This window comes from Megascapheus bottae, chromosome 1 (genome assembly GCF_031878675.1).
Source record: "Megascapheus bottae isolate mThoBot1 chromosome 1, mThoBot2.hap1, whole genome shotgun sequence".
In the NCBI taxonomy this organism is placed as follows: Eukaryota; Metazoa; Chordata; class Mammalia; order Rodentia; family Geomyidae; genus Megascapheus; species Megascapheus bottae.
Window position 1 is genome coordinate 59109244 of NC_143509.1, and position 26381 is coordinate 59135624.

General features: G+C 39.1%; 1 protein-coding gene across 2 annotated transcripts in view; it reads left to right on the forward strand.

Annotated features, from left to right (window-relative positions):
• Positions 1-872: 872 nt before the first annotated feature.
• Gsk3b (glycogen synthase kinase 3 beta) overlaps positions 873-26381 on the forward strand; it is a 131540-nt gene continuing 106031 nt past the window's right edge. For both annotated transcript variants that reach the window (XM_090345700.1, XM_090345683.1), the window contains exon 1: positions 873-1648. In XM_090345700.1, coding sequence (XP_090201826.1) covers positions 1561-1648 — 88 coding nt within the window. In that variant the 5' untranslated portion in view covers positions 873-1560. The remainder of the gene's footprint in view (positions 1649-26381) is intronic.

The following is a 26381-nucleotide window of genomic DNA, read 5'->3' on the forward strand; positions in this document are numbered from 1 at the left end:
AATTTCCACCTCCAGCCAGCTATAGAACTAGGCGAGAGCCCACCTTCTTCCCCTTCGGCTCCATTCGGCCCTCTACGTTCTCCGGGCGTCGCTTCCCAGAGACACTTTCTAATTGGTCCCTCCGACCCCTCGGCTTTTTCCGGCAGGAGCCGCAAACAAACGACGTCGTTGATTGGCTCGGCCTTTGGGTTTCGGCTTTCCAGCCACCGCGGGCGGGCGCGGACTCGGCGGGCGATTCCCAGACGCAGGTTACGCGGGCGGCGGGGCGCAGGGCGGTGTAAGGCTGGGTGGGGGAGGAAGGAGGCGGAGGACGAGGAGGGAGGGGAGGAGGGGGAGGGGAGGGGGAAGCGCCCGGCGGCTGCGCAGACGGCGCTCCTCACACAGAGCCGCCCCCGACCCGGGCGAATGCGGGCTTGCGCTGCTGCTGCCGCCGCCGCCTCCGCCACCGCCACCACCGCCACCACCGCCACCTCCACTACCGCCGCGGCCCGGGCCGACTGACAAAGGAAAGCAGGAAGGACGGAAGCGAGGAGGAGCTGACCCCGCAGCCGCTGACAGGGCTCCGGGCTGGGGGCACAGCGCGGACACTTCCCGAGCCGCACCGAGCAGAGGCGAGGAGCCGAGGGCGGCCGCGCCGCCGGTGCCGCGGCCGGGGGAGGGGGCCCCCTGAGAGACGGAAGCGGTTGCCGGGTTCCCATGTCCCCAGCGTATGGGGAGCAATCGTGGAGCCGCTGCCTGGGGTCTGAAGGGAGCTGCCTCCGCCACCGCCGCCGCCATGGCCGCTGGATTCAGCCGCCGCCTGCAGCTGCTCCTGGCGCAATGAGGAGCGGAGTCGCCACAGCCGCCACCCCAGCCGCCGCCGCCGCCGCCGCCGCCGCCACAGCCACCGCCCGCCCCTGACGGACTCGCCACTCGGCCGCCCTCCGGCTCGCCGGGCCCTCGCCGTCACCCGCCGGATCCCGCCGCTGCCCGAGCCGCAGCGCTGCCCGTCGCATCTCGGAGCCGCCTCCTCCTCCTCCTCCCTCCCGCCCGCCCTCCTCCCCATCCCCCTTCTCTCCAGGCGTGAGACTCGTGATCCTTCCGCCGCTCTCCTTCTTCATTGACTCGGGGAAAAAAAATCCCCGAGGAAAATAGAATATTCAGAGTACTTATTTTCAGTGAACTGTTTGACCTTTCCTTTCATGTGATATATATATATGTAATATATATATATACATATATACATATATTTTTAAAGGACCCTTCGCGCTATCCTTTTACTCCTCTCTCAGGAAAGGGAGGTGAAGGAATTGTATTCAACCACCCCATCCCCCTCAGTCCCACATCATCTATATGTTAAATATCCGTACCGATCTGTCTGGAAGAAGAACTACAACCCTCTGCTTTTTTCAAAAAGAACAATATAGCTGTTACAAAAGCCAAGAGGACGAAGTCTTTTTTGTTCGCCTTTTTCTTTTTTCTTCTTGTGGGAGAAACTTAATGCTGCATTTATCATTAACCTAACACTCCAACATAAAACAAAAGGAAGAAAAAGGAGGAAGGAAGGAAAAAGGTGCAATCATGTCAGGGCGGCCCAGAACCACCTCCTTTGCGGAGAGCTGCAAGCCAGTGCAGCAGCCTTCGGCTTTTGGCAGCATGAAAGTTAGCAGTGAGTATCGATTTTAATTTTCCACCCCCTTGTCATCTCACCCTTAAAATAGGAAAACCTCGGGATACCAGGATCTTCAAAATGTTAGATCTCTTACTGGAACAATCCAAGGTAGTGGAACGGGGCAAAACCTGTCTTCACTCAGGGATGAGGCCGCTCCCTCTTTTCTCCTCCCATCCCTGCCCTCCTCCCCCTCCTTCCTCCCCCAGGTCTCCTTAACCTTGAATTGAGAGACTAGGATTTTTATTTGGATGATTCCGTTGGAAACTTATTTCTGTCTTATACTTGGCTTGCTGTTGGTAGTTCGCTTTATCAAGTGTTCCAGGGTTTCTGCGTTAAAATGGCAACGGAAGGGGTTTCTGGCCCATCGTTTGAATAAAGAGGACAGCCTTGATTCATAACCATGATGTGCCTTTGCAGAGTGTATGTGTGTCTTCTGGACTGAGAGTATTTTGCTTAGTTCACATCCCCAAGGTTTTAGTTTTGTGATCTTCATGGAGACGGCGAAAGCCTCCCTATTCTTGTAAAGACATTAATAGGAACATCGGCGCCTCCTAACATTTATTTCTCATTTGCTAGTGTGACTCTACAAAGTATTTCTTTTTAATCTGGGGATGAACTTCCCCGGAGTTGGCCTTATTGTTGGATCTGCCATAGATTCCTCCCTTCACTGGGATCGGGTGGGGGCCATAAATACCCAGCAGCAGTTTCATCTCTCCGTGCATTGTCTTCAATTGGATAAGTGCCTTAATGTGTTATCTCTCAACCTTCCTGTTGACTTCACCAGTCTGCCACTATGTAATTTGTTTGATCAAAAGGTAACTTGGAAGCAGATCAGACTTTTGTATTGTCATAGGCCTCAGACTGAAATTAAATATTGTCATTGGTTGTCATTTAAGTTCAGTTTTGAGGTGCTATTGCTTTCTGGAGTACAGGGTATTCCTTTTTTAGGACTCTTTACTACTGCATTGATTTGTCACATTTATCTCAGATTGGTTTTAATTACAAGATTATGGATTTAGTTTTTTTCATCCTAGCTTTCGCAAAAGGTTGTGGTGCTAGACATAAAAGGATATTTGGGCTGTATTGGTCTTGGTTCAGTTGTGTTCAGGGTTGTGGTCATCACTAGCTAGTCAGACTGTCGCCCTGGATTTGTGCTGAAAAGTGTGGATTATTGGAAGTTTTGTAGCATTCTAAGTATCTAGTGTTCCAGTGTATCTATTTGTGGAGCTGTTTATGTGGTATTTGATGATAGCTTATTTAAACATACCAGAATTTGACAACAAATATGTTTCCTTATTTTCTGAAGGCCCTGATGAGGGAAAAACTAAACTACTTTGTTGCCTTTGAAGAACTGAGAGAACTGGATAGCTAAGGTTTTAAAGAGTACAAATGTGTATGCTATTATGTGAAATAAATGGTATCCTTAAGGACATAAAGTGATTGCCTTTAGTTGCACTCAAGATTTCAATTCCTGTTGGCTTTTGATACTTCATTGAAACTAGGTAGTCCAAGGTAATAGAATGGGGGAAATGTTTTTGAAAGTTAACTCAAGGTAGAATAAGGAAGCTGATTTTGCATAGTTCAGAGAATGATTATGCTTTCTAAGCATTTTATGGGGGCATTTGAGAGGAATTTTTTAAAAATTCTGGAGTAATTTTCAACTATGATGAAGCAAATATGACAGTAGCTACTTAAGAGCCTCTTGTACTGGAGTGTTTGTATGTTTTCATATTTTGGTCAGAAAGCTTAAAACCACTCAGTCAGTTTTAGATTATACATTTATTAGGTTTATTTCAGAGTCGGGTAATGCTCAGTTAATATGCTAAGTTTTGGGACTTTTTGTTTCTAGGATTTTCTTTGGAAATGACTATAATTCTTATAGGGGTGTTGATGGAAAAGAGAATCTCAGGTTAAAAATGTTAAAAAGTGCTGAATTTTATGTTATAAAGGCCAGTTTAATATTTAAAAAGTTGGTGTTTAATGTTGATGGCTTTGCTTTTGACAACTGCAGCTTATAGAAAAAAGGGAGCCATTAAACATTTGTTAGGATTTCTAAGGGACTCCTGTTCAAAACTAAAAATATAGAAGAAATTACAGAACTTGGCCTCCAGCTTTAGTGATAAAGGCAGATTATGTTTGGTGGGGGCAGAGGATAGAAAACAAATAACATGATTTATTAAATGTAAATTAAGTTTATTCAAGAGAAACAAAGAATAAAGATGACCAAAAAAAGAGAAGGGATTGGGAAGGAAAGCTTTAGCAGAGAAGGTGTGTTTTAAAACAGGCAGTTGTCATTTCTAGGTGATGGTGTGATTCTAGGATGGGAAGAATGTATAAAATCAAAAAGTGGTGAGTTTAGTGTGAGACAGCAAATGAGTTGGTAAATCTGAATTAAATGGCTTGGAAGGAAATTAAGAGATGGAATTTAAGAAGTATTACTAGCTTAGCCGATAGAGAATAAAGGAATGATAGAAGACTGGCTCATATTCAAGAGCGATCTGACTAGTGAGGATTGTTGAACCAGGTATTTGAGGATGATTTGGGCAGATAGTTGAGTGGAGAGATATAATAATTGTTAGAGAGATAGTAAGAATATCTTGTGAATCATAAGGAAGAAAAAATCAAAATATGAAAATAGAGTGACATATGAACAGATTTGAGGGCAGTGTAAGTGAAGAACTGGCAGGACTTTTGGGATTGGACTGAATGCAGAGGAATATTTGTGAAGGAGTCAGGAGTTAAAAATAAATTCTGAGGTTACTGGTCTGGAAGACTTGACTGCTAAGTTATATTGTTAATTGTAATGGGAAAATAGAGAAAATGCTGAGATGAGAGGGTAGATGAGTTCACTTAAAAAAAATTCATATACAATAGATTTCCTTAGTTTACTGCTGGCAAGAATATGTAACTTTCTAGTCTTTTAATTGCAGTTTCTAATTTCTCTGTGCCTAAAAATGTTAGGTTCATATTTGTGAGCAGTAAGTAAGAGGCTTATATTTAAATGTTTTTAAAAGTTCGGAGAAAAGAAAAGATATTTTAGCATACAAATGTTTTTTAATATATATATATATATTTTTTTTTTTTTTTGCTAGTTATGGGGCTTGAACTCAGGGCCTGAACACTATTCTTGGACTTTTTCTAAAAGCTAATGCTCCACCACTTGAGCCACAGCACCACTTCCAGCTTTTTTCTATGTATGTGGTACCAAGGACTTGAACCCAGGTCTTCGTGCATGCTAGGCAAGCACTCTACCACTAGGCCAAATTCTCGGCCCTAGCATACAATTTTTAGAAATAATTTGTAGCATAGATTTAAAAATGCCTCCTCTTAGAAACTAGTTGTAATAGTTCTATGATAATATATTGAAAATAATGAAAATATTGTGACTTAAACATTTTAGGTAAGTTTATATAAGCTTTTCACTTTATCCTTGGTACATGCTTAAAGCTTTTATTTAAAATACATGACTATTCTTGGGTAAAAGTTATATTTAAAATAATAGTAGTAAGACTCTTCACTTAGTGATTTGCTCTAGCAGAAATTAATAGTTGATTTTATTAAAAAGTATTTTTTTTGGTACCAAGTTTCAATGAGCTATTTTGTTATGGCTAGCACTCTATCACTTAAGCCATAGTTCCACTTTTAGCTTTTTGGTAGTTAATTTGTAGATGAAAATCTTAAGAACTGGGGCCAGGAGTTTGGCCTAGTGGTAGAGTGCTTGCCTAGCATACATGAAGACCAGGGTTCGATTCCATGGTACCATATTCGTAGAAAAAAAAAAAGACTGGATATAGTGCTGTGGCTCACAGCCTTGAGAAAGCCCAAGAACAGCACTCAGCCGGAGTTCAAGCCCTGGGATTGGCAAAGTAAAAATAAAAATCTGTGAGGGAAAAAGAATCTTAAAAAAAAAAAAAGACAACAAACAAAGAAAAAAAGTCTTAAGAACTTTTAACTGCTCAGGCTGGTTTCAGGTCATGATCTTCAGATGTCAGCTTCCTGAGTAGCTAGAATTGCAGGCATGAACCAATTGCACCCAGCGCGAGGTATTTTTGTTGATGTTCGCACCCAAGATTATATGTTATTAAATATATAGTAAGGACATGATATTTTACTCAAAATAGAAAAAGTAAGGGACTACCATAGAAATGTCCGTCAAAATACTGGTAATATATACTTTTGGGATAATAGGAAAAAATTTAGCTAATTTCCCAGATTTAATGCTAAAATATGGGTTTTGAGAAGAGGAAGTAATTCAATTTCTCATAAAAAAACTTTTGATTAAAGTAGTTGAGTAGTATTCTTCAGCATTAAGTTGTATGGTGCTTAAATCTATTTTCCAGGGAAGTTGTGTCATCTAAAAATAATAGTAGACATGTAAAGATTCATTTTTTTTTCTTTTTAAGACTTGATTTTAGAATTAATGTCTGTGAATGCATCATGAATACTTAAAAAGAACCTGCTTACTTAAAATTTGAAAAAGAAATAATAGTAGAATTTTCCTGGTTTCTTATTTTGTGTGAATGATTGTTCATGAGTGAGACTGAATCAGAACTTTGGTTTTACTTCTTTTCCAATTAGAACATAGTTGTTAAAATACTTAATCACGCCAGAATTGTTGTTGTCATTGCATGTACCTGTAGAAAGCTAATTGTCAAGTGATAGCCACAGGCACTAGGATACAGTTTCTAAGGAATGTAGAGATTCACAAATAAATTTATGGTTGATAAGGAAATGTATTTAGAAAATAATGAGCCATCTCTTTTCACTGGAACTTTTATTTGAGCTTTGGCCAGTGGAGCAAAAGAAAAAAAACAAAAACCCTAAATCAAATGAAATGTCAAAAATAAAAAATTTAAATTCCCACACATTCACTAGGCAGCTCGGTTGATGTAGACAATATCTCAGTCCCACGTTATTGTCAGTTTTATTTTTGTCCTTAAATTGTGTGATCTGCTGAGTGCTTCCCTGTCTTTAATTTTGTGAAAATATGCTTCCCCCAAAGCAAATGGTGCTTATAAAAAGCAAGGTTAAAGTCAATGTTCTTAAGTGATAAAAGTAAAAATTTTAGACTTACTGAAAAGTGACAAGTCTTTAGTGGAAATTGGATTATGGAAAAAATGAATCAAATATCTAGTAAATTACTAAACTGTGTTCATCCTGCATATTTACAAATTTTTTTCTCAGTGGTGATCTCCTTGGGATCATTATCTGCTGATACTAAGGGTCTATTGTACTTGTACCTTGTTTTGTATGTGTGTTATATTGGACTTGAGTTGCAAGCATGAGATACTATTTTGGATAGACAGAGGTTTCAAAGTGCTTGCAGCTGATTCTGAGACTAAGGGAGCTATTTTTATGTAAGCTCTGTGCATAGTGAAGGCTGAAAAATATACAATATGCTCACCTTGGTCCTACAGTTCTGTAGTTCCTTTAAATACTACTGGAGATTGATGACAAGGATGAGGATGGTAGAGTGTGAGACTGGTACCTCTTGTGATGCTGTACACTGCAATGCATAATGGAGGGTCAGAGACAATGGGTGTAACAGTAGTGTATGCTGGTTTTTAACAGGACCAACCTGATTCCTCAGATACTGTTGTAGGAAGATAATCACTATTTAACACTATTTTCCAGGCTTTTTTTTTTTTTTTTTTTTTTTGAGGGGAGGAGAAGGAGGAGGAGAAAGAGCATTTTGCACAATTTCAGGGATACAAACAATTTCATGGCTTGTGGGTTTTAAAGTAGAGTTTGCAGTCTTTGTTCCTATATTTGGTTATACATATCTTCCTTCTACCAAATGTTTTAGATTTTTTTTTTTTTTTGCCAGTCCTGGGCCTTAAACTCAGGGCCTGAGCACTGTCATTGGGTTTTTTCCTCAAGGCTATCCTCTACCACCTGAGCTACATAGCACCATTTCTGGCTTTTCTATCTATGTGATACTGAGGAATTGAACCCTGGTCTTTGTGCATGGCAGGCAAGCACTCTACGTACCACTAGGCCAAACTCTTATCCCAAAATTTTTTGAATGTGATATAGAAATGTATGCTTATATTAAAACCTATGTGAATGAAACAGCAAGAAAAAGAATACCCCAGATGTTTCCTATCAGTAAACATGTAAAATAAAGGAATATTTATTCTTTGCTAGTATTTATTAAGAGCATTTTTATTCTAGTTTTATATTTTAAAAAAGTAGTATGGAGCACATAATGGACAGTCAGTATGTTATTCTAAGTTATATTTGTATGTGTAATATCCTTGGTCTGGTATGATATACCAAGGCAAAACTTTGTAGATTTATATTAGTAGTATTCTCATTTGCTTATGTTTTGAAAAAGTAGGCATGTTAAAGTTTTGTATTTGATGGAGTCTTATAGTCCTTAGTTGTTTCTTTTTTATTTTATTTTTTTTTGGACTTTAGTGCCTTGGCTGGCTTTAAACCTCAGGTTTCAGGTCTTCAGGTCCTCAGGTCTCAGCCTCCTGAGTAGCTAGGATTATAGGCCTGAGCCACCGTGCTTGGCTATGTGTAGTATTTTTGATGATATATTTTTCTTAAAATTAATTTCGCCAAACCAATTTTCCCATTTTATTTCCAGGATACCATAGCAAACTGTACAAAGCGGATCTTTATTTATTTCCAGTTTCTTCTTTCTTTCTTTTTTTTTTTTTGCCAGTCCTGGGCTTGATCTCAGGGCCTGAGCACTGTCCTTGGACTTTTCTCAAGGCCAGGGCTCTACCACTTGAGCCTCAGCACCATTTCCAGCTTTTTTTTTCTATGTATGCGGTACCGAGGAATCGAACCCGGGTCTTTGTGCATGCTAGGCAAGCACTCTACCACTAGGCTAAACTCCTGGCCCTGTTTTTTCTTTTTTCTTTTTTGGCCACTCCTGGGCTCGATCTCAGGGCCTGAGCACTGTCCTTGGACTTCTCAAGGCTAGAGCTCTACCACTTGAGCCTCAGCACCACTTCCGGCTTTTTTTTTTCTATGTATGTGGTGCCAAGGAATTGAACCCGGGACTTCATGCATGCTAGGCAAGCACTCTACCACTAGGCCAAACTCCCAGCCCAATTTCCAGTTTCTTGATTGCCTTTTTTTCTAGAAAAAAAATTATAGTTATTTAAACTGATTTATGCTTCGGATTGAATAGTCATTTTTGATGCACAGAAAGGTAGTCAACAGGTAGGCAAAAATACAAGGAACATTGGTATAAAGAGATAACAATTATACTTCGTTTTTTATCCCTCCCTCTCCCCTTCCTCCTCCCCTCCTCCCTCCCTTCTTCCCTTCCTCACTCTCTCCCTCCCTCCCTCCTTCCCTCCCTCCTTCCCTTCCTTTTTTTCCTTCCTCCCTCCTTGCCTGCCTGCCTGCTTGCCTTCCTTCCTTCCTGACCCTGGGCTTAAACTTAGGGTCTAGGCCCTGTCCCTTAGCCTTTTCCCTTAAGGCTAGTGTTTTATAATTTGAACCACAGCTCCACTTTTGGCTCTTCGGTTTATTGGAGGTAATAGTTTCATAGGTTTTCCTGTGTAGCTGGTTTTGAACTATTATTCTCAGATCTCAGATTCCTGAATACCTAAGATTATAAGCATGGGCCATTAGTGCTCATTTTCTTTATTTTTTCATGATCATTAACTGTACCATGCAGTTTTTGTCTTAGGAAGGTAAAAAAAAAAACCAGTTTTAGTAGAAGTGGCTGTGAATTGTGTAATTAACATGTGGTATACTTACTGAGTAATTACTAAACACTGCCAAATTCCACATGCAATATTTTGTTTTATTTTATTTTGCCAGTATTGGGGCTTGTACTCGGGGCTTGGGCACTGTCCTTGAGCTTTCTCAAGACTAGCATTCTACCACTTGAGCCACAGCACCACTTCTGTCCTTTTCTGTATGTGATACTGCAGAATTGAATTCAGGGCTTCGTACATGCTGAGCAAGCACTTTACCAGTAGGCCATGCTCCCTCCCCATACTTTAATTTGTATGTCAATGTTAAGAAATCCAAAGTATTATTATCTCCACTTAATAGCAAAGGTAGATGAGATTCTAGATATGAAAAAAGACTCTATCATTACTTGGCTGGGGAGTGGCTTTGGCCAGGGTTATGCTCAGGCTTCTGAATCTAGAACATGTGTTACAGAGAATGGATTGCTGTTATCTGAACATTTTGGATTCCAGAGATAAATTCTAAGTATTTTTTTGCTTTTAGGGTAGTCTTTTTGTGTTAATATAGTGATAACTCGGGTAAGATTTTCATCATTAGTACTTTGAAATTATTCTAGGTTTGTCTGTTAGCAAATATAGTACTAATCCATTTATATTTGTATTTAACAAACTTCTTAGTTCAAAAGTTTCAAGGCACACTCCTTAAGACAAACAATAATGAAAATATTAAAGTTTATGACAATGCAAGAAGTAATACATAATTTCTTTAAGTCAGAGTGTTCCATTGAATAGTAATGACAGTTTATAAATGAAGCTGGTATATTTATGTCCTAGGTAATATTAGAATATGTCATTATTAAGTTTTAAAATTAGTCATTATTAAGGATTATTCTCCATATCTCCCTTATAATTGCCCATGAAAAATCTCTTTACCCTTCTTAAAAAAAAGTGTTTTTTTTGTTGTTCAGTATTGGTTCTTGGGTTCTGGACCTGGACACTGTCCCTGAGCTCTTCAGCTCAAGGCTACCACCTTACCCCTTGCGCTACCGTACCATTTCCAGTTTTTTAGTGGTTAATTGGAGATAAGAGTCTCACTGTCTTCAATGCCCAGACTGGCTTTGAATCACTATCTCAGATCTCAACCTTTTGAGTAGCTAGGATTACCAGTGTGAGCCACTGCGCCAGGCTTCTTCTAAAATTTTTTTGCCAAACTGCAAGAAGTATTTTTTAAATTGCATATTCAGTTAGTCAACTGTACATTGGACATACTTCAGTATGTAAAATTTGGAATTATTTAGTGTAGGTTCAATAGCTTCAGGGAAATTACTCTTGACAGTAGGTTCAAATAGCTCCAGGGGATATCACTCTGATAATTATCCAAAGTATTTACCTAAAGGTTATAGTATAGTTGGGCACTGGTGGCTCACATCTGTAATCCTAACTACTCAGGAGCTAAGATCTGAGGATTGCAGTTTGAAGCCAGCTTTGGCAGGAAAGTCTGTGAGACTCGGCTACATTAAATCACTAAAAGCCAGAAGTAGAGCAGTGGCCCAAGTGGTAGAATGCTAACCTTAAGAAAAACTCAGGGGGCTGGGAGTTTGGCCTAGTGGTAGAATGCTTGCCTAGTATGCACGAAGACCCAGGTTCGATTCCTCGGTACCACATACATAGCAAAAAGCCGGGAGTGGTGCTGAGGCTCAAGTGGTAGAGCTCTAACCTTGAGAAAGTCCAAGGACAGTGCTCAAGCCCTTAGCCCAAGCCCAGGACTGGCAAAGCACAACACAACAAGAAAAACTCAGGGACAGTGAGTGCCAAGTGAGTTAAAGCCATTGACCTGAAAAAGAAAAAAAGCATACTAACTTAACTCTTTTCTTAGTTTGGGAATACTGGCATTTGAACTTAGGGCCTTAGACTTGATAGGCAGGCAGTCTTCTGTAAAGCTATCCTTCTAGCCCCTTTCGTTGTACTGATTAGTTTTTTAATATAATATTTTTAATTTCTTTATTGAGAATTGAATGATCACATATTTTGCAGTACTGTGGTGTAGTTATACTTAGGTACCATCACATAATCATTTTTTACTTTCGCACTATGTACAAAACTTACAAAATACAATGACTTCAAGTTCTTGAACTTTCTCACTTGAGCCACAGCACCACTTCCAGCATTTTGTGAATATGTGGTACCGAGGAATTGAACCTGGGTCTTCTCACATACTAGGCAAGCACTCTACCACTAGGCCAAACTCCCAGCCCTGCTTAGATGACTTCCATTAACATCTAGTGCAGCTGACAGGCCCTGCTGTTGCACTTTTTCTCTTGCTTTCTGCTGATTCTGAGTCCTCTCTCCTTTCTTCAGATTGCACTGATTAGTTTTGAGGAGAGTCTACTTTCCTGCTATGATTATACCTGGCCCTTGATCTTCTATTTTTGGCTTCTCATCATAGTTGGGATGCCATATCTAACTCGTTCCCTTTCAGTATAGTCCTTCCTATTCTTGTGCCTGGGCCTAGACCCAACCTTTTCCTAATCTCAGCTTCCCACAAAACTAGCATTACAAACACATGCCTCTACTCTCAGTACTCTCGGCCGATGATTGAAAAGGGATCTTACAAGAATTAGATTGTCCAAGGTTGTCCTCCTGTTCTTAATCTCTTAAATGTCTAGGTTTATAGGTGTGGGTGCCTGCTTTTAATTCTCTTTTAAAGGGGCAAGAGACAGAAGAGTTATCTTGTGGAGAGTAGTTTATCAAATCTCTAAATTTGTTGCTCACTAAAATGAGGTTGCCTTATTGACCAGTGGATTTCAATGATAAGGAAAAAAGATACTAGAGTCTTTAGTATTCTGTTCCAATAGTATTCTCTTTCTAGCTCCTCTATCAGCTGTCTACATTTATTGCTTAACAACAGGGCTTTATCTGTTTCAAGGTTTATTTTACTATTTTTTCTACTTGGTGTATATGTGGAATTCCAGTTTAGAGTTTTACTTGCCTGTATGCCTGTTTGTGGAATGCTTAGAAGATACTATTGGAATCATATACGTGTTTTGTTGTTGTTTTTTTGATTATCTTGTTTCTTAGAGCCCTCTTTCTGTTGCTGGTATCTGACCTGTTTTCCAGGATGCATTGAACAGCTTCATCCTCTGATTTCATTTATTGTTTGTCAGGTTGGCTCTCCTGTTTGCTAGATCCAGTATGTTTGTTTCACTAAATATTTACTATCTCATATAATCTTCCAGCATTTAGCCAACAGTACCTAAATTACTACCTACTCTTTGGTAAAAATAATTTGGAAAAGTTGCTTTTTTGTTTGTCTTCCTCCCTTCCCCGCTTTCCCTCTTTCATCTCTCCTGTTCCCTTCCCCACATATGTGTTCATTCTGCCCTCTTAGATATACTGAACCCCCTCCCCACCCCCTTGCCCCGTGGGCTCATTTTGTTTTCTATATTTGCTCCAGAAGGGTAGTTAGGAAGATGACACTCTTTTGAGCAACTTTTCTGTATGGAGACATAGAAAAGATATCAGCAGGTTACTTTTTTTTGTTGTTGTTGGTCATGGGACTTGCACTCTGGGCCTGGGTGCTGTCTCTGAGCTCTTCAGCTCAAGGCTACTGTTCTACCACCCCTTGAGCCACAGTACCACTTCTTACAACTCTTAATACTAAGAAATTATTTAGATTAGAGCTATTCAGAATTAGGCAAACCACACAGGCAATTTCAAATTTTCTACAGGTCATCTCAAGTAAGACATTCACGAAATAAAATTTAAGTTTTATTTAACTTAAATATCTAAAATTATTTCAATATGTAATGAATACAAAATTATTTTGTGTTTTTAAGTAATCTTTATAACCTAGTATTTCATATTTATCATGAAGGTTTGAGTAACTGTATCTCAAGTGTTAAGTAAATACAAGATTCTAGTGGTATTGTATTTAGGTTCAGAACTTTGTTCAGGATTTATATTACTGTTTTCAACCTATCAAATAATACTTTTTGAATATTTTCAAGTTAATAGAATGTATATCCAGTTTAAATTGATTTGTGCCATTATATTGTGTGTGTGTGTGTGTGTGTGTGTGTGTGTTTTCAGTGTGTGTTTTTATTTTGAAGTTTTTTGTAATTAAAGAAGATGAATTTGCCAGGCACTAGTGGCTTATGTGTGTACTTCTAGCTACTTAGGAGGCTGAGATCTGAGGATTGGGGTTCAAAGCCAGCCTAGGCAGGAGAGTCCATGAGACTCTTTATCTTCAATTAACCACTAAAATACCAGGAATGGAGCTGTGGATTAAGTGGTAGAAGCACTACCCTTGAGCATAAAAGTTCAGGGACAGTGCCCAGTCCCTGAATCCAAACCCCAGGACAAGTTTATGCACACAATAAGGTGAATTTTATATATTCACCTTATTGTGTGGGTTAATGATTTCTCCCCCATAGTTTAGTACAATTATTAAGTGACTGGATATTGTCACTGCTGTTATTGTCCTGGCTCCAAGAAATTTGGTTGGGCCAAATGATCTTTGTTATATGTTCTTTTCCCTTGATGTTTCTTTTGAAGATCTACTCAGCTTTTGAAATATCAGGTGCCACCCCCAGTGACTTAGTCATTCATTCTTTACCCTCAGGCCTGAGATGCACTTGGCTATAACTGCTTTTGCACTTTCTTTGACCTTTATAATATATATGTCTTATAGTCTAGCTAACTTACTAGCTAACTCCTTCTTTCAAATGAGCTCATAAGGGGCTGGGAGTTTGGCCTGGTGGTTGAAGTGCTTGCCTAGCATGCACGGAGACCTGGGTTCGATTCCTCACTATCACCTGCATAGAAAAGCTGGAAGTGGTGGTGGTGTTCAAGTGGTAGAGCACTAGCCCTGAGGAAAAAAAAGCCCAAGGACAGTGCTCAGGCCCTGACTTTAGTCTCCAGGACAGGCACCAAAAAAAAGAGCTCATAAGTTCTGACATGGTATATGTTGGGAGCTGAGTGCAGGGTCAGGCTGGCACATGAATCTGCATCACTAAGATAACCACACAAAGAAATGAGCTGTCATGTACGAACGACATGCCTAACTTTGAGCTATATTGTTGGTATTGTGAATCACTTTCTGCTGAGACTTGATTACTATTGGGTACAAATGTGTTATTGCTTTATCACTCTCTGCTGAGACCTATAGTGAGAGTAAACACGTGGACCTCCCCTGCCCTGCCCACCTTTGTGCTGATAGACTCCTGCACCCCATATTAGCTGAATGTACTTCCTCAATAAACGAGTTCCTGCCTTGTCGGGTCTCCCTGACACATCTGATTGTCCTCCGGCGAGGGAGGGCTGGGTGCGGGCGGGCGGGCGGTCAGTCTACCCTCTCCTTTCTCTGCTTGTCCTGGTCGGGGCGTGTTCTCTCTTTATCCTTCCTGCGGGGAGGACTAAAAACCCCGACAGGCATACATATTTTACTCATGTTGGTATTTCCTACAGTGTAAAATGTAGGGCTTTCTATGGAAGGCAGTTTGTCATTGTGCTATGCTGTATAGTAGGGATATAATAAGGAATTTCTAAATCACATTGATTGCTGATACCTAGGAATATTTAAAGTTTTGATTTTTGAGAACTTAAAATGTAAACCTGATTTTTTTCACCTCGTAAATGTTAAGGGACAGTAGTAGGGAAAGAGAAATACACACTTGTTACCTTGTGTACTTAGCGTTGAGTGGTTCTGAACTCTTAAGATGGGTAGCAGAAAGTGGGAAAGAATCCAGGTTCTAGGTTGTGTTTGTTGGTAAACGTAGTATCTTTGAAACATTGAACATGTACAAGTCCTGGTATTTTATTTTGGGTGGATGAGGATAGGAAAGAGAATTACAAAACTGAAACCTGACATCATTGTCTTTTCACCAAATAGCTTAGTCTGCAGATACTAAGAATAAAAGATTTACGAATGAAAAGTTTTATGGGCCAGGAGTGTGGCCTATTGGTAGAATGCTTGCCTAGCATACATGAAGACCTGGGTTTGATTCCTTGGTATCATATATATAGAAAAAACCTGAAGTGGTGCTGTGGCTCAAGTGGTAGGACTCTAGCTTTGAGAAAGCCCAAGGACAGTGCTCAGACCCTGAGTCCCAGGACTGCCCCCCCCCAAAAAAATAAAAAGAACAATTTTTCTTCATGGGTGTACTTAAGTATGTACTAGTATTGTGGGATAGAAATGAAAACTTGAGTCTTTAATAATAGATTTTTGAAAACTAAAACACATGATCATATCAGTTTTAGAGCTTTCCCAAGGGCCTAAAGTGTTAACAGTATAGATCCTGTAGCTAAATATTTAAAAAGTAACTGTAAGGACTAGGGATGTGGCTTAGTGGTAGGGTGCTTGCTTAGCATGCATGAAGTCCTGGGTTCTATCCCCCCAGTACCACATAAACAGAAAAAGCCAGAAGCAGTGCTATGGCTCAAGTGGTAGAGTGCTAGTCTTGAGCAAAAAAAAAAAAAAAAAAAGCTCAAGGACAATGCCCAGGCCCTGAGTTCATCAATTCTCAGGATTGGAAAAACAACAACAAAAACTGTAAAATATGACTCTCTGGGTCTGGGCACTGTTCTTGAGCTTCTTTTGCTCAAGGCTAGCACTCTACCACTTGAGCCACAACATCACTTTCACCTTTTTCTGTGTATGTGGTACTGAGGAATTGAACCCAGTGCTTCGTGCATTCTATGCAAGTACTCTAACACTAGGCCATGCTCTTGGCCTTTTTTAATTTTTCTTTTAAAATTTACATATGTTAGTTATACAAGGAGGGGTTCATTGTGACATTTTCATACATGGATAAGTGTATCCTAATCTTCCCTTCTGTTAGTTTTTCCTACTCCCCTTCCTTCTCTTCTTAAAACAGTTTCTACAGGTTTCAAAAATTCGCTGTATGTTCACTAGAACATAAGGGATACATTTTACTGGAAGACTTTAGACTTAATAGGCAATTTCCCCTTTGCTCTTGGAAAGTTAAAGAATGGCTTTATACTTTGTTAGACAGATGAACTATTTTATTATTGAGTTTCTGCTCTACATTGCTGGGTGTGAACTTACTAGAAAGATGAACAATTATTAGGAGAAAGCAAAATAGGAGGCAGTGTGCCCATTCCTGGGGTCCTTAGAGAAAACCTTCAGTCTTCCAGAAGTAGGAGACCAACTCTGCTGCTTTGTATGTAGTGTCAGGATATATTTCACCATTTGTTCACTTTCAGTATTTAGAAGTAAGATACTTGAAATGTATTTTACATTTTGTCTTGTTTAAAAAACAAAACCATCTTTTTTGTTTTTGTCACATGTTTTCAAGAAAGCTTGTGTACACTGAAGTTCAGGGAAGATAAAAGGTGCTACTATGAACTAAAGAGAGTGTAGAAGAGGGAACTAGAAAAAAACTAGAAACTAAAAAAAAAAAGTTGGAGCTAGACTGGGAGTTTAGCATAGCGGTAGAGTGCTTACCTAGCTTGCATGAAGTTCCGGGTTCAATTCCTCGGTACCACATACATAGAAAAAAGCCAGAAATGGTGCTGTGGCTCAAGTGGTTGAGCTCTAGCTTTGAGAAAGCCAAAGGACAGTGCTCAGGCCCTGAGCTCAAGCCCAGGACTGGCAAAAAAAAAAAAAAAGTTGGAGCTTACAGTAGGTAGTGTCTCTGGTTATTATTTGGTGGTAGCTAGATCTTTTAGCCCTAGTATTGGGTTTAGCTACTCATCCTCCCGCCCCCCCTTTTTTTAACTTCGTGTCTATCATTTAACTATATTTTTCCTAGTTAATGTTTGGCGAAGTTGAGGTGAACATGTTTTTTTTTTCTTTTTCTTTTTGAGTTACTGCTTTACCCTCCTTTGCTGCAGAAACTATGGAGTAGCTTGTCAGGAGTTCCAGGCATGTGCTCTGCTTCTTTGGTGCTGTAGATCTTTCCAAGGTGGCTGCCACAGCTGCCATCCAGGTGCCTCTGCTATCTAGGTCAGCCTGAACTTCCAATCCTTCTTGTGTTGGTACGGTCACTGGCTTCTCCAGCCTTTGGCTTTTAATATTTGATAGACATTCTTCCCTCATCTCATACACCTCTTATAACTGATTTATGCCCATGTTCTGTACCAGAGTCCTGTGAATTAAGATGTTTCAGGCTGACGATCTTTCTAAAGGTGGTGACTGTTCCTCCCTAGGTATAGGGAGATGCAGAGTTTCTTAGTTACCTCAATCCAGCCTCTCACAATGGATTTTAGTCACTGCTTCCTGGACCCCGGTGCTGGAGAAGAGGCTTGCTGGTTGTGTGCTTTCCCCAAAGTTGACTTCCACAATCCTTGGCCAGATCATTCCTAGATTCCTTTCTCCTAGCTGATAGAGCTAGAAATCTCCTTGTTGAAAGTCCGTGTCTCCCTTCCTTTTTTCTTTTTTCTTTGCCAGTCCTGAGACTTGAACTCCACCTAGGCACTGTCCTTTGACTTTTTTTTTTGCTTAAGGCTAACCTTCTGTCAATTGAGCCACAGCAGCACTTCTGGCTTTTTCTATGTATGTGATACTGAAGATTTGAACCCCAGTCTTTGTGCACGCTAGGCAAACACTGTACCAGTAGCCTTTTTTCTTTCAACTCTTTCAGAATCTGGTGACTTTTGTGTCATTGAATTCTTTTCACTCTGTCTCCATAGTTATTTTTTAGAGCTTGTGGTTTTGCCAGGGTTGGGACTCAGACTGTCATCTTCCTGTGTATGCCCTGACAAGCTATGACTATACCATGTCTGGCTTAATGATTAAAATAAGATTTCTCTGGCTGATTTTGAACTGCAATTTTCCAGATGATTGCTTCTCTTGTAGATGGGATTATGGGCATAAATCACTGCCTGTGTAGTGTACAGGTCATATTTATTGTTTGGTGATATATAGAGGTTTGAACTCTATACCTTGTGCTTGTTATAGTGCTCTACTGCTTGAGACCGGCCCCTAGCCTTTTTTTTTTCTCTCTCTTCAGTTTGTTTTTAGAGAGTTTTACATTTTTGTCTCAGCTGACCTGCGACTGTAGTCTTCCTAGCTGTTCCTTTGGGCTGGGATTATAGGCATTTGGCACCATGTTTTGTCTACTCTTTTGAGAGTCTAGATAAATTTCTTTTCTTTCTCATTTCCCTTTTCCAATCTTTCCTCTTGAGAAAATCACACTATATTGCCTGTTAGCCTCAGACTTATGATCCTCCTGTGTTAGCCTCCTGATTTCCTGGATTGTATCACTGCCTAGCTCTGCTTGGTTGTTTTTGTGTTTTAAACTTCAATGTTGTGTCAGTTAAGCTTTATGTTGAATAATGGGTGAAGATTCTTGAATAGAAATAGGACTTTAAAAAATGACTTTGAGGTATTTTTCCTTGTCTGTCATATATATGTATAGACTGTATATGTATGTGTGTACTTTCTAAATTTTCTGTAATTCTTGCTATGGTATGAGTTGCTAAATTTTGTTTTACTTTCCCCTTAAAAGACTCACACTTAGTTTTGGGGGGAAAAATGAGGATTTAAAAAATTATCATCTAGTATGGCTTGATAATAAAAGTAAACCAGATAAAGTGAAGCTGCATATTAACCATTAAAATGAAATTATATATATATACATACATATATATATATATTTTTCATCTGTGTCAGTTTTGTGGCTTGCTTTCAGGGTCTGGGTACTGTCCTTTTTTGCCCCAGGTTAAAGCTATACCACTTGAGCCACAGCTCCACTTCTGGCTTTTTGGTGGTTAGTTGAAGATAAGAGTCTTATAGACTTTCCTGCCCAGACTGGCTTTGAACCATGATCCTTAGATCTTAGTCTCGAGAGTGGCCGGGATTAAGGATGTAAGCCAACAGGGAAACCCCTTGCCTATATTGTTCATCATTGGATATCTAGTACCTAGGACAGCGACTAGCTCCTCATGCTTTCCATTCTTTTCTCCCCAGTGTTTCACTGTAGATATTGTAACTGGATCACAGTATGCAAACCTTCTCTGTCCTTTTTTTTTATTTGTCATTTTAGCATTGGTATTTTCCTATAACAGTATTTGAAATATTTTTTAAAATGTAGTTCTATCAAATATTACCTTAATTATTCCTTTAAGTAGTCTTAGTCCTATGATTCACATGATACACATCAGATGACAGTTGTGTGTGACATGGAAATACTTTTTTTTTTCCCCCAGATTCGGGGATTGAACTCAGGTCTTGGGTGCTGTCCCTGAGCCTCTTAGTATTCAAGGCTAGTGCTCTTCTACTTGAACCACAGCACCACTTCTAACTTTTTTGGTGTAGTTTGTTGGAGTTAAGAATCTCACAGACTTTTCTGCCCTGGTTGACTTCAAACTGTGATCCTCAGATCTAAGCCTTCTAAGTAGCTCAGATTACAGGCATGAGCCACTAGCAACCATCTAGCTTAGAAATAAATTTTCAATAATGAATGACAGTAGCTTATTGGGAAGGTCTATATTTAGAGTGTGATTCCATTGGCTGCAATAAATCTAGAGGATAACCTGTGAGAATAATATCTAAAATTAAGTAATTATCTTCTTAATATCTTTCTTTTTTCTTTCTTTTCTAATTTTTCTACAGTGAACCTTTATTGTCTAATAATTAAAAAAAAAACAAACCAAGCTGGGCGTGATGGTTCACGCCTGTAATCCTAGCTACTCAGGAGGCTGAGATCTGAGGATCACCGTTCAAAGCCAGTCCAGGCACTAAAGAATGTGAGACTCTTAGCTCTAATTAATCTCTAGGGGTAGGGCAGTAGTCTTGAGTTGAAAAGCTCAGGAACAATACCCAGACCCAGGGGTAGGGCGGTAGCCTTGAGTTGAAGAGCTCAGGGACAGTGCCTAGGCCCAGAGTTCAAGCCCCATGAAACCCCCCAAATCTCCCCAAAACCAAAACCAAAGCACCAAAAGAAAACAAACAAAAACCCTGTTATGTTTTAAGGTCTTTTTTGATTTTTGCAAAAGGGTTTACTTCCAAAGTCCTATAAACAGTCAACCCTTTAGGTAATTTAGAAATGTTAATATAGAATTTAATTTAGAAATTTAGTTCTATAGAAATTCCTGTGCATGATAAAGGAATTGAATTTAAGCTTACTTGTACAACCTTTGTTTCTGCTAATCCAGTCCTTTTTTTTTTTTTTTACCCATTCTTGGGGCTTACACTCAGGGCCTGAGCTGGACTTTCTTTTTTTTTTATTGTAATTAATAAAAGGGTTACATAATATTTGCCAGATAGAAGGTGCATTAATTCACATACATTGATACCCTTTCACATGTCTTGGTACCCTTTATCTCTCCCCCCACCCCCGTCTTGGTTTTCCTCCCTTCCCTATCAAATTTCAAATAATCAAATACAAATAAATTCAATATATCAGATAACAAAGTGAGGTACTGTAACAATATGAGATACCCAAGGTACAGCAAAGGAGATGAGAGATAACATAGTACATTAAGGACAACAATCATTCATTATATGGCTTTTGTTTCAATATCCTGGAGGTCCTTTCAATTAGCTTCATACTATATGTCCTTATGTATCAAGGTTTTGCTCTATTGCAGATCTCTGCTAGTAGAGCCCAAGGTTTCTACTGGTTATGACAAATGAGGGAAACCATTGAGCCTAAGTTCCTTTGAGTCTGGCTTACTTCACTTAGTATGATTTTTTCGAAGTCTTTCCATTTTCTAACGAATGGGTCGATGTCGTTTTTTTCTGACAGCAGCATAGAATTCCATTGTGTACAAATACCACAACTTGTTGATCCACTCAGCAACTGAGGGACATCTAGGTTAGTTCCATATCTTTGCTATGGTGAATAATGCTGCAATGAACATTGTTGTGCTAGTGGATTTAGTATGCCCTAGATTCTAGATGGTTGGGTAAATGCCAAGTAGTGGAATTGCTGGGTCATAGGGGAGTTCTATGCTTAGCCTTTTGAGGCACTGCCACACTGCTTTCCATAGTGGTTGAATAAGTTTACACTCCCACCAACAGTGTAGTAGTGATCCCTCCTGGCCATATCCCCTCCAGCATCTGTTATTATTCGTTTTCCTGATCCTGGCCATTCTAACTGGAGTAAGGTGGAATCTTACAGTTGTTTTGATTTGCATTTCTTTTATGACCAGAGATGTTGAGCATTTCTTCATGTGTCTATAGGCCATTTTTGTTTCTTCTTCAGAGAAGACTCTAAGTCTTTGGCCCATTTTTTAATGGGATGGTTGTTACTTTGGAGATTAGTTTTGGATTGATTCAATTTTTTGAGTTGTTGATATATATTAGATATGAGGCCTTTGTCTGTTGTATGGTTAGTGAAGATCTTCTCCCACTCTGTAGTCTTCCTAATTAATTTACTAGCTATGTCCTTTGCCCTACAGAAGCTCTGCAGTTTAATGCAGTCCCACTTATCCAGCCTTTCTCTGATTTGTTGTGATTCTTGGTTCTTATTAAGAAAGTTTCGACCTGTGCCAAGAAGGCCTAGTGTATCTCCTATTCCTTCTTGTAAAGTTTTCAGTGTGTCAGCTTTTACCTCCAGGTCTTTGATCCATTTGGAGTTAATTCTAGTGCATGGTGACAAAGAAGGATCTAACTTTAGTTTTCTGCAGGTGCTTAACCAGTTCTGCCAGCACAACTTGTTGAAGAGGCTGTCTTTCTTCCATTCTATTTTTTTGGCTCCCTTGTCAAAGATTAGGTGGCCATAGGTCTGTGGTTTAATATCTGGGTCCTCAGTTCTATTCCATTGGTCTTCAGGCCTGTCCTTGTGCCAGTATCAAGCTGTTTTGAGAATTATAGCTCTGTAATAGAGTCTAAAGTTTGGAATTGAAATTCCTCCAGCGCTGTTCTTTCTGCTAAGAAGTATTTTTGCTATACGGGGCCTTTTATTATTCCGTATGAAATTTTGAATTGCCTCTTCTATTTCTTTAAAGAATGCCATTGGGATATTGATGGGTATTGCGTTGAATTTGTAGATAGCCCTTGGCAAGATTGTCATTTTCACAATGTTGATTCTTTCCTTGGACTTTCTTAAAGCTAGAGCTCTACCACTTGGGCCACAGCACCCTTTGGGTTTTTTCTATATGTATGTGGTACCAAGGAATCGAACCTTGGTCTTCGTGCATGCTGGGTAAGCAAGCACTTTTACCACCAGGCCAAATTCCCAGTCCCTGTCTTTTGATGATAGAAGTGGGAAAAATAGAAAGTCAAGTTTAAGCATCTAAAGTTGGTTGCCTGACAGTAGCATCATGGTTGGTGGCTGTGAAGCTTTCCCAAAATGAATGAATGAACGAATGAATGAATGAATGGATTGGCACCTTTTCATGATACTGCAGTCAGGTATGTCTTTTCTCCCAGTAGAATATAGTTCACTTTATAGTTCTTTATCATTGTTTATTCATTATTTATTGCTTCATCTTTCTTTGTGTGTGCATGTGTGTATGTGGTACTGCAGTTTGAAATCAGAGCCTCAGGCTTGCTAGGCAGATAGGTTAACCACCTGAGCTACATCTCTTGCCTAGTCAAGCTTACACTTTATCTTCCCATTATGCTCCACATAGAGGTGGGATGCTAGACACATGATCTCATGTCCACATTTTTATTGGTTGAGATGGACTCTTGCAGACTTTTTGTGTAGGCCAGCCACTTCCAATCTTTACTTCCCAAGTAGCTGGGATTATGGGCATGAACTACCATGCCTGGCTTCTTCCTTTCCTTTTTCCCTTTTCCTTATTTTTGCAGTACTGTTTTTCATTCAGGGCTTTGTGCTTTAGTGTTTGCACACACTCTACCACTTGAGCCATACCTTTAGTTCTTTTGGTGTGAGTTGTTTTTCAGGTGTACTTCTTGCCTATGCTGCTCTCAAACCACTGTTCTCTTACATTTACTTTCTGTGAAATTGGGATATGCCTAACTATCATATTAAACTTGTTGGTTGAGATAGGTAGATCTTGCTTTTTGCCTATATATGACTTCAAATTGTGATCCTTCTTATGTCCACTTCTTGAGAAACTGGGATTATAGGTGTGAGTCATTAGCTACTCATTTTCTTTAAAGTCAGTTTCTTTTAAATCTTCTGAGTTTAACACTTGGTCTTGCTCCTACCCTTTACAAGAAGGGGGAAAAAATGAGTTCAGGGGCCAGGAGTGTGGTGTAGTGGAAAAGTACTTGCCTAGCATTCACAAAGCCCTGGGTTCAATTCCTTGGTACCACATACACAGAAAAAGCTGGAAGTGGTGCTGTGGCTCAGGTGGTAAAATGCTAACCTTGAGAGAGCTCAAGGACAGTGTTCAGGCCTTGAGTTCAAGCCCCAGGACTGGCAAAAAAAAAAAAAAAAAAAAAAAAAAGAAAAAAAAAAGGAAGGAAGGAAAAGAGAAAAAAAATGAGTTCACCAGGTAGGGTGATGATCTTGATAATTTTATGTAGTTTCATCTTTTAAGACTTCATTAAAATATTTTTCTTAGGTATTCTTCCATGTGTTTAAAAAATTACTGCTTAGAACCTGACAGTACCCACTTTCTTTTAACTGAGACTCCAGTCTGTTACATTCATTACTTTGTAATATAACACTCGTCTACTTTTTCTTGTGTTCTCTCCTTTTAAAATGTAAGGTCCATTAATAAAGGCTTTTGGTATTTTCATTAGTTCTTAATACACTCTCAGAGTTTGAAGCGACAACCTGGCACATGAGATTATAACAGTTATTCCTTTGAATAAACTAATAGAAGCCATTAGCATTGTTAGGTAGTTGGATTGGTATTGATGGAGGTAAAATTAAGTGTTCACAGAAGTTTACAGTTCCATAGTTCGATGGTAGTGTTGTCTCATTTTAAGTCTAGTAATATACTTAAATTATAGGCAAGTAAGAATTTCAGAAGTTTGTTCCCTGGTCATAATAGCTTATTTTAAATATTCTTAAATGAATACCTACTAAGATATCAGAAATCTTTCTTTCTTTCTCTCCTGCTCTACTTTGGCATTATACCCCAGAATACTGTGTTTGTGAGTACATTCATTTGGAAATTGGATGTTTTAAGAAAATGAGTTGTATAAAACTTGCTGCATCATAGCTTTGTTTAAAGGTTTTGACTAGAACATTCAAGACCAACTATATGCAAGGCCCTTCTAGGTTTCTAAAAATAGAAAAATTAAATAGAGATGGTTGAGTAATGAACTGAAGATTTAAAAAATTGTTCCACAGTGCAGCTTCTAGGTTGACGTTGCTTAAACGGCAAAGGGTTTTATTTTCTTGGCTGTTTTGAGGTTTGATATAATTAAAATACAAAGTTAATGTGGGCCATAAATATTAAGATTATGTCTAATCATGTAATGTTGGTGGACAATTAGCTAGTGAGCCAGAGTTTGCATGTTTGTTTCTTTTTGAAGGAATTAGCATTTAGTATTAAGCATACTTATTTAATATATTTATTCTCTTAATATAGTGCTTATAGCAATACTGAGAGAAAGATACTACTACCTGTGTTTTATAAATAAGAAAAGGAGTTTACAGAGGTTAAATAATTTGCTTAAAGTCCCTAGCTTATAAATTGTAGACCTTTAACCATATTTCTTGGATGCCAAAGTCTGTTAATGTAGGACTCTATCAGTAAACTGCTTTAGAATCTCAGCTCCAAACTCTTATCTCTGACACATATTAAGAACTTAATTTTCTTCAAATTTAAAACGATGAATGTAGTACTTGCCTTATAGAACTGTTGTAGTAAAGTGATACCACACATGAGAAAAACACAGCTTTGCACAGTGCACTTGGTAGGTAAACATTGTTAATAGTTCTCAGAATTAGGATTTTTCAAGCTTGATGTTTTTTGGAAATGTTGATTAGAAGTCAGTTATACTATTTTGAAAAGGAATAGATTCACATGGAATAATACAACAGATTTTATATTTGGAGAGGTTGTAAGAAATTGCAGCATTTGCAAATTTTATTTTCTGAGGTAGATTGGTTGCTTAATACAGCTATTTAGGGAAATTTTTCCTAGAAGCATTTGGGAACATATTTCTTGAAGTGATTCTGTAATCCTTTTTTTTTTTCTGTTTGAGTACTATAAAGTATTTAAAAATGAGAGACAAGGAAAATATGAAAAAATTACTATGAGATATTTTACTTGAGTGTGTGTAGGAGGTAATCAGTGGAGGTCTGTGGAAAGTGTATTTTAAGACAGGACATTAACATTACCTGCTGGGTTTCATGAATATTGCAGGTTTAGTATCAGAACTCCTGGGTAGCCAGTAATTTAACCCAGGGCAATACTTAGAGGGCAGGAAGATAGGGTTTTTTTGTTATGGTTGAAAAAGCCTATGTTGACTTTAGTATATATGACTTGTACTCTTAAAATAGAGACAGAGAAGAATCACATTATCTAGGATATGATGACTATGACCATAGTTATTTTTTTTTCTCCCATCTATCATGTAAATTGTCCTAGTTTGTTGGATGTTTCTTAGTGCTATTGAGACTGGGTGGAAAATCCTATTTTGTAGAATAGCTTTCTCCCTTCTCCCCCCCCCCCCCTTTTTTTTTGGTGGTTGTTGTTGGTCATGGGGCTTGAACTTTGGGAGCCTGAGTTATGTCCCTGAGTTCTTCAGCTCTAGGCTAGTGCTTTGCCTCTTGAACCACAGTTCCACTTCTGGTTTTCTGGTGGTTAATTGGAGATAAGTCTCACGGACTTTAGTGCCTGGTCTGGCTTTGAACCATGATCCTAGATTTCAGCCTCCATTGAATTCTTACATATGCAGAATTCCTTTATAAAGGAGAGGTAAATGCAGTTTGTTGATAATTATTAAACTAAACTATTTCTCTATGCAAATTTTTCAGGATGTATTAATGAGGTTTAAAGTTTATTATTGCTAAGCCCACAGAGGAATTTTGGCTTGTTTTTTTACCTTTTGCTGATAATTGGTTTATTAAAAAGTTAAATATAGGGGTTGGAGGTGTAGCTTTGGTAGTCATGTGAAAGCCAATGAAAGAAAACATTGGATATCAAGTTCAAGACCTAGTCTAGGACAAAAAAATGTTAAGTTCAGCAATGGTTTAATGAGTTATTAGAGGGTTTGTTTAGTTTTTTAA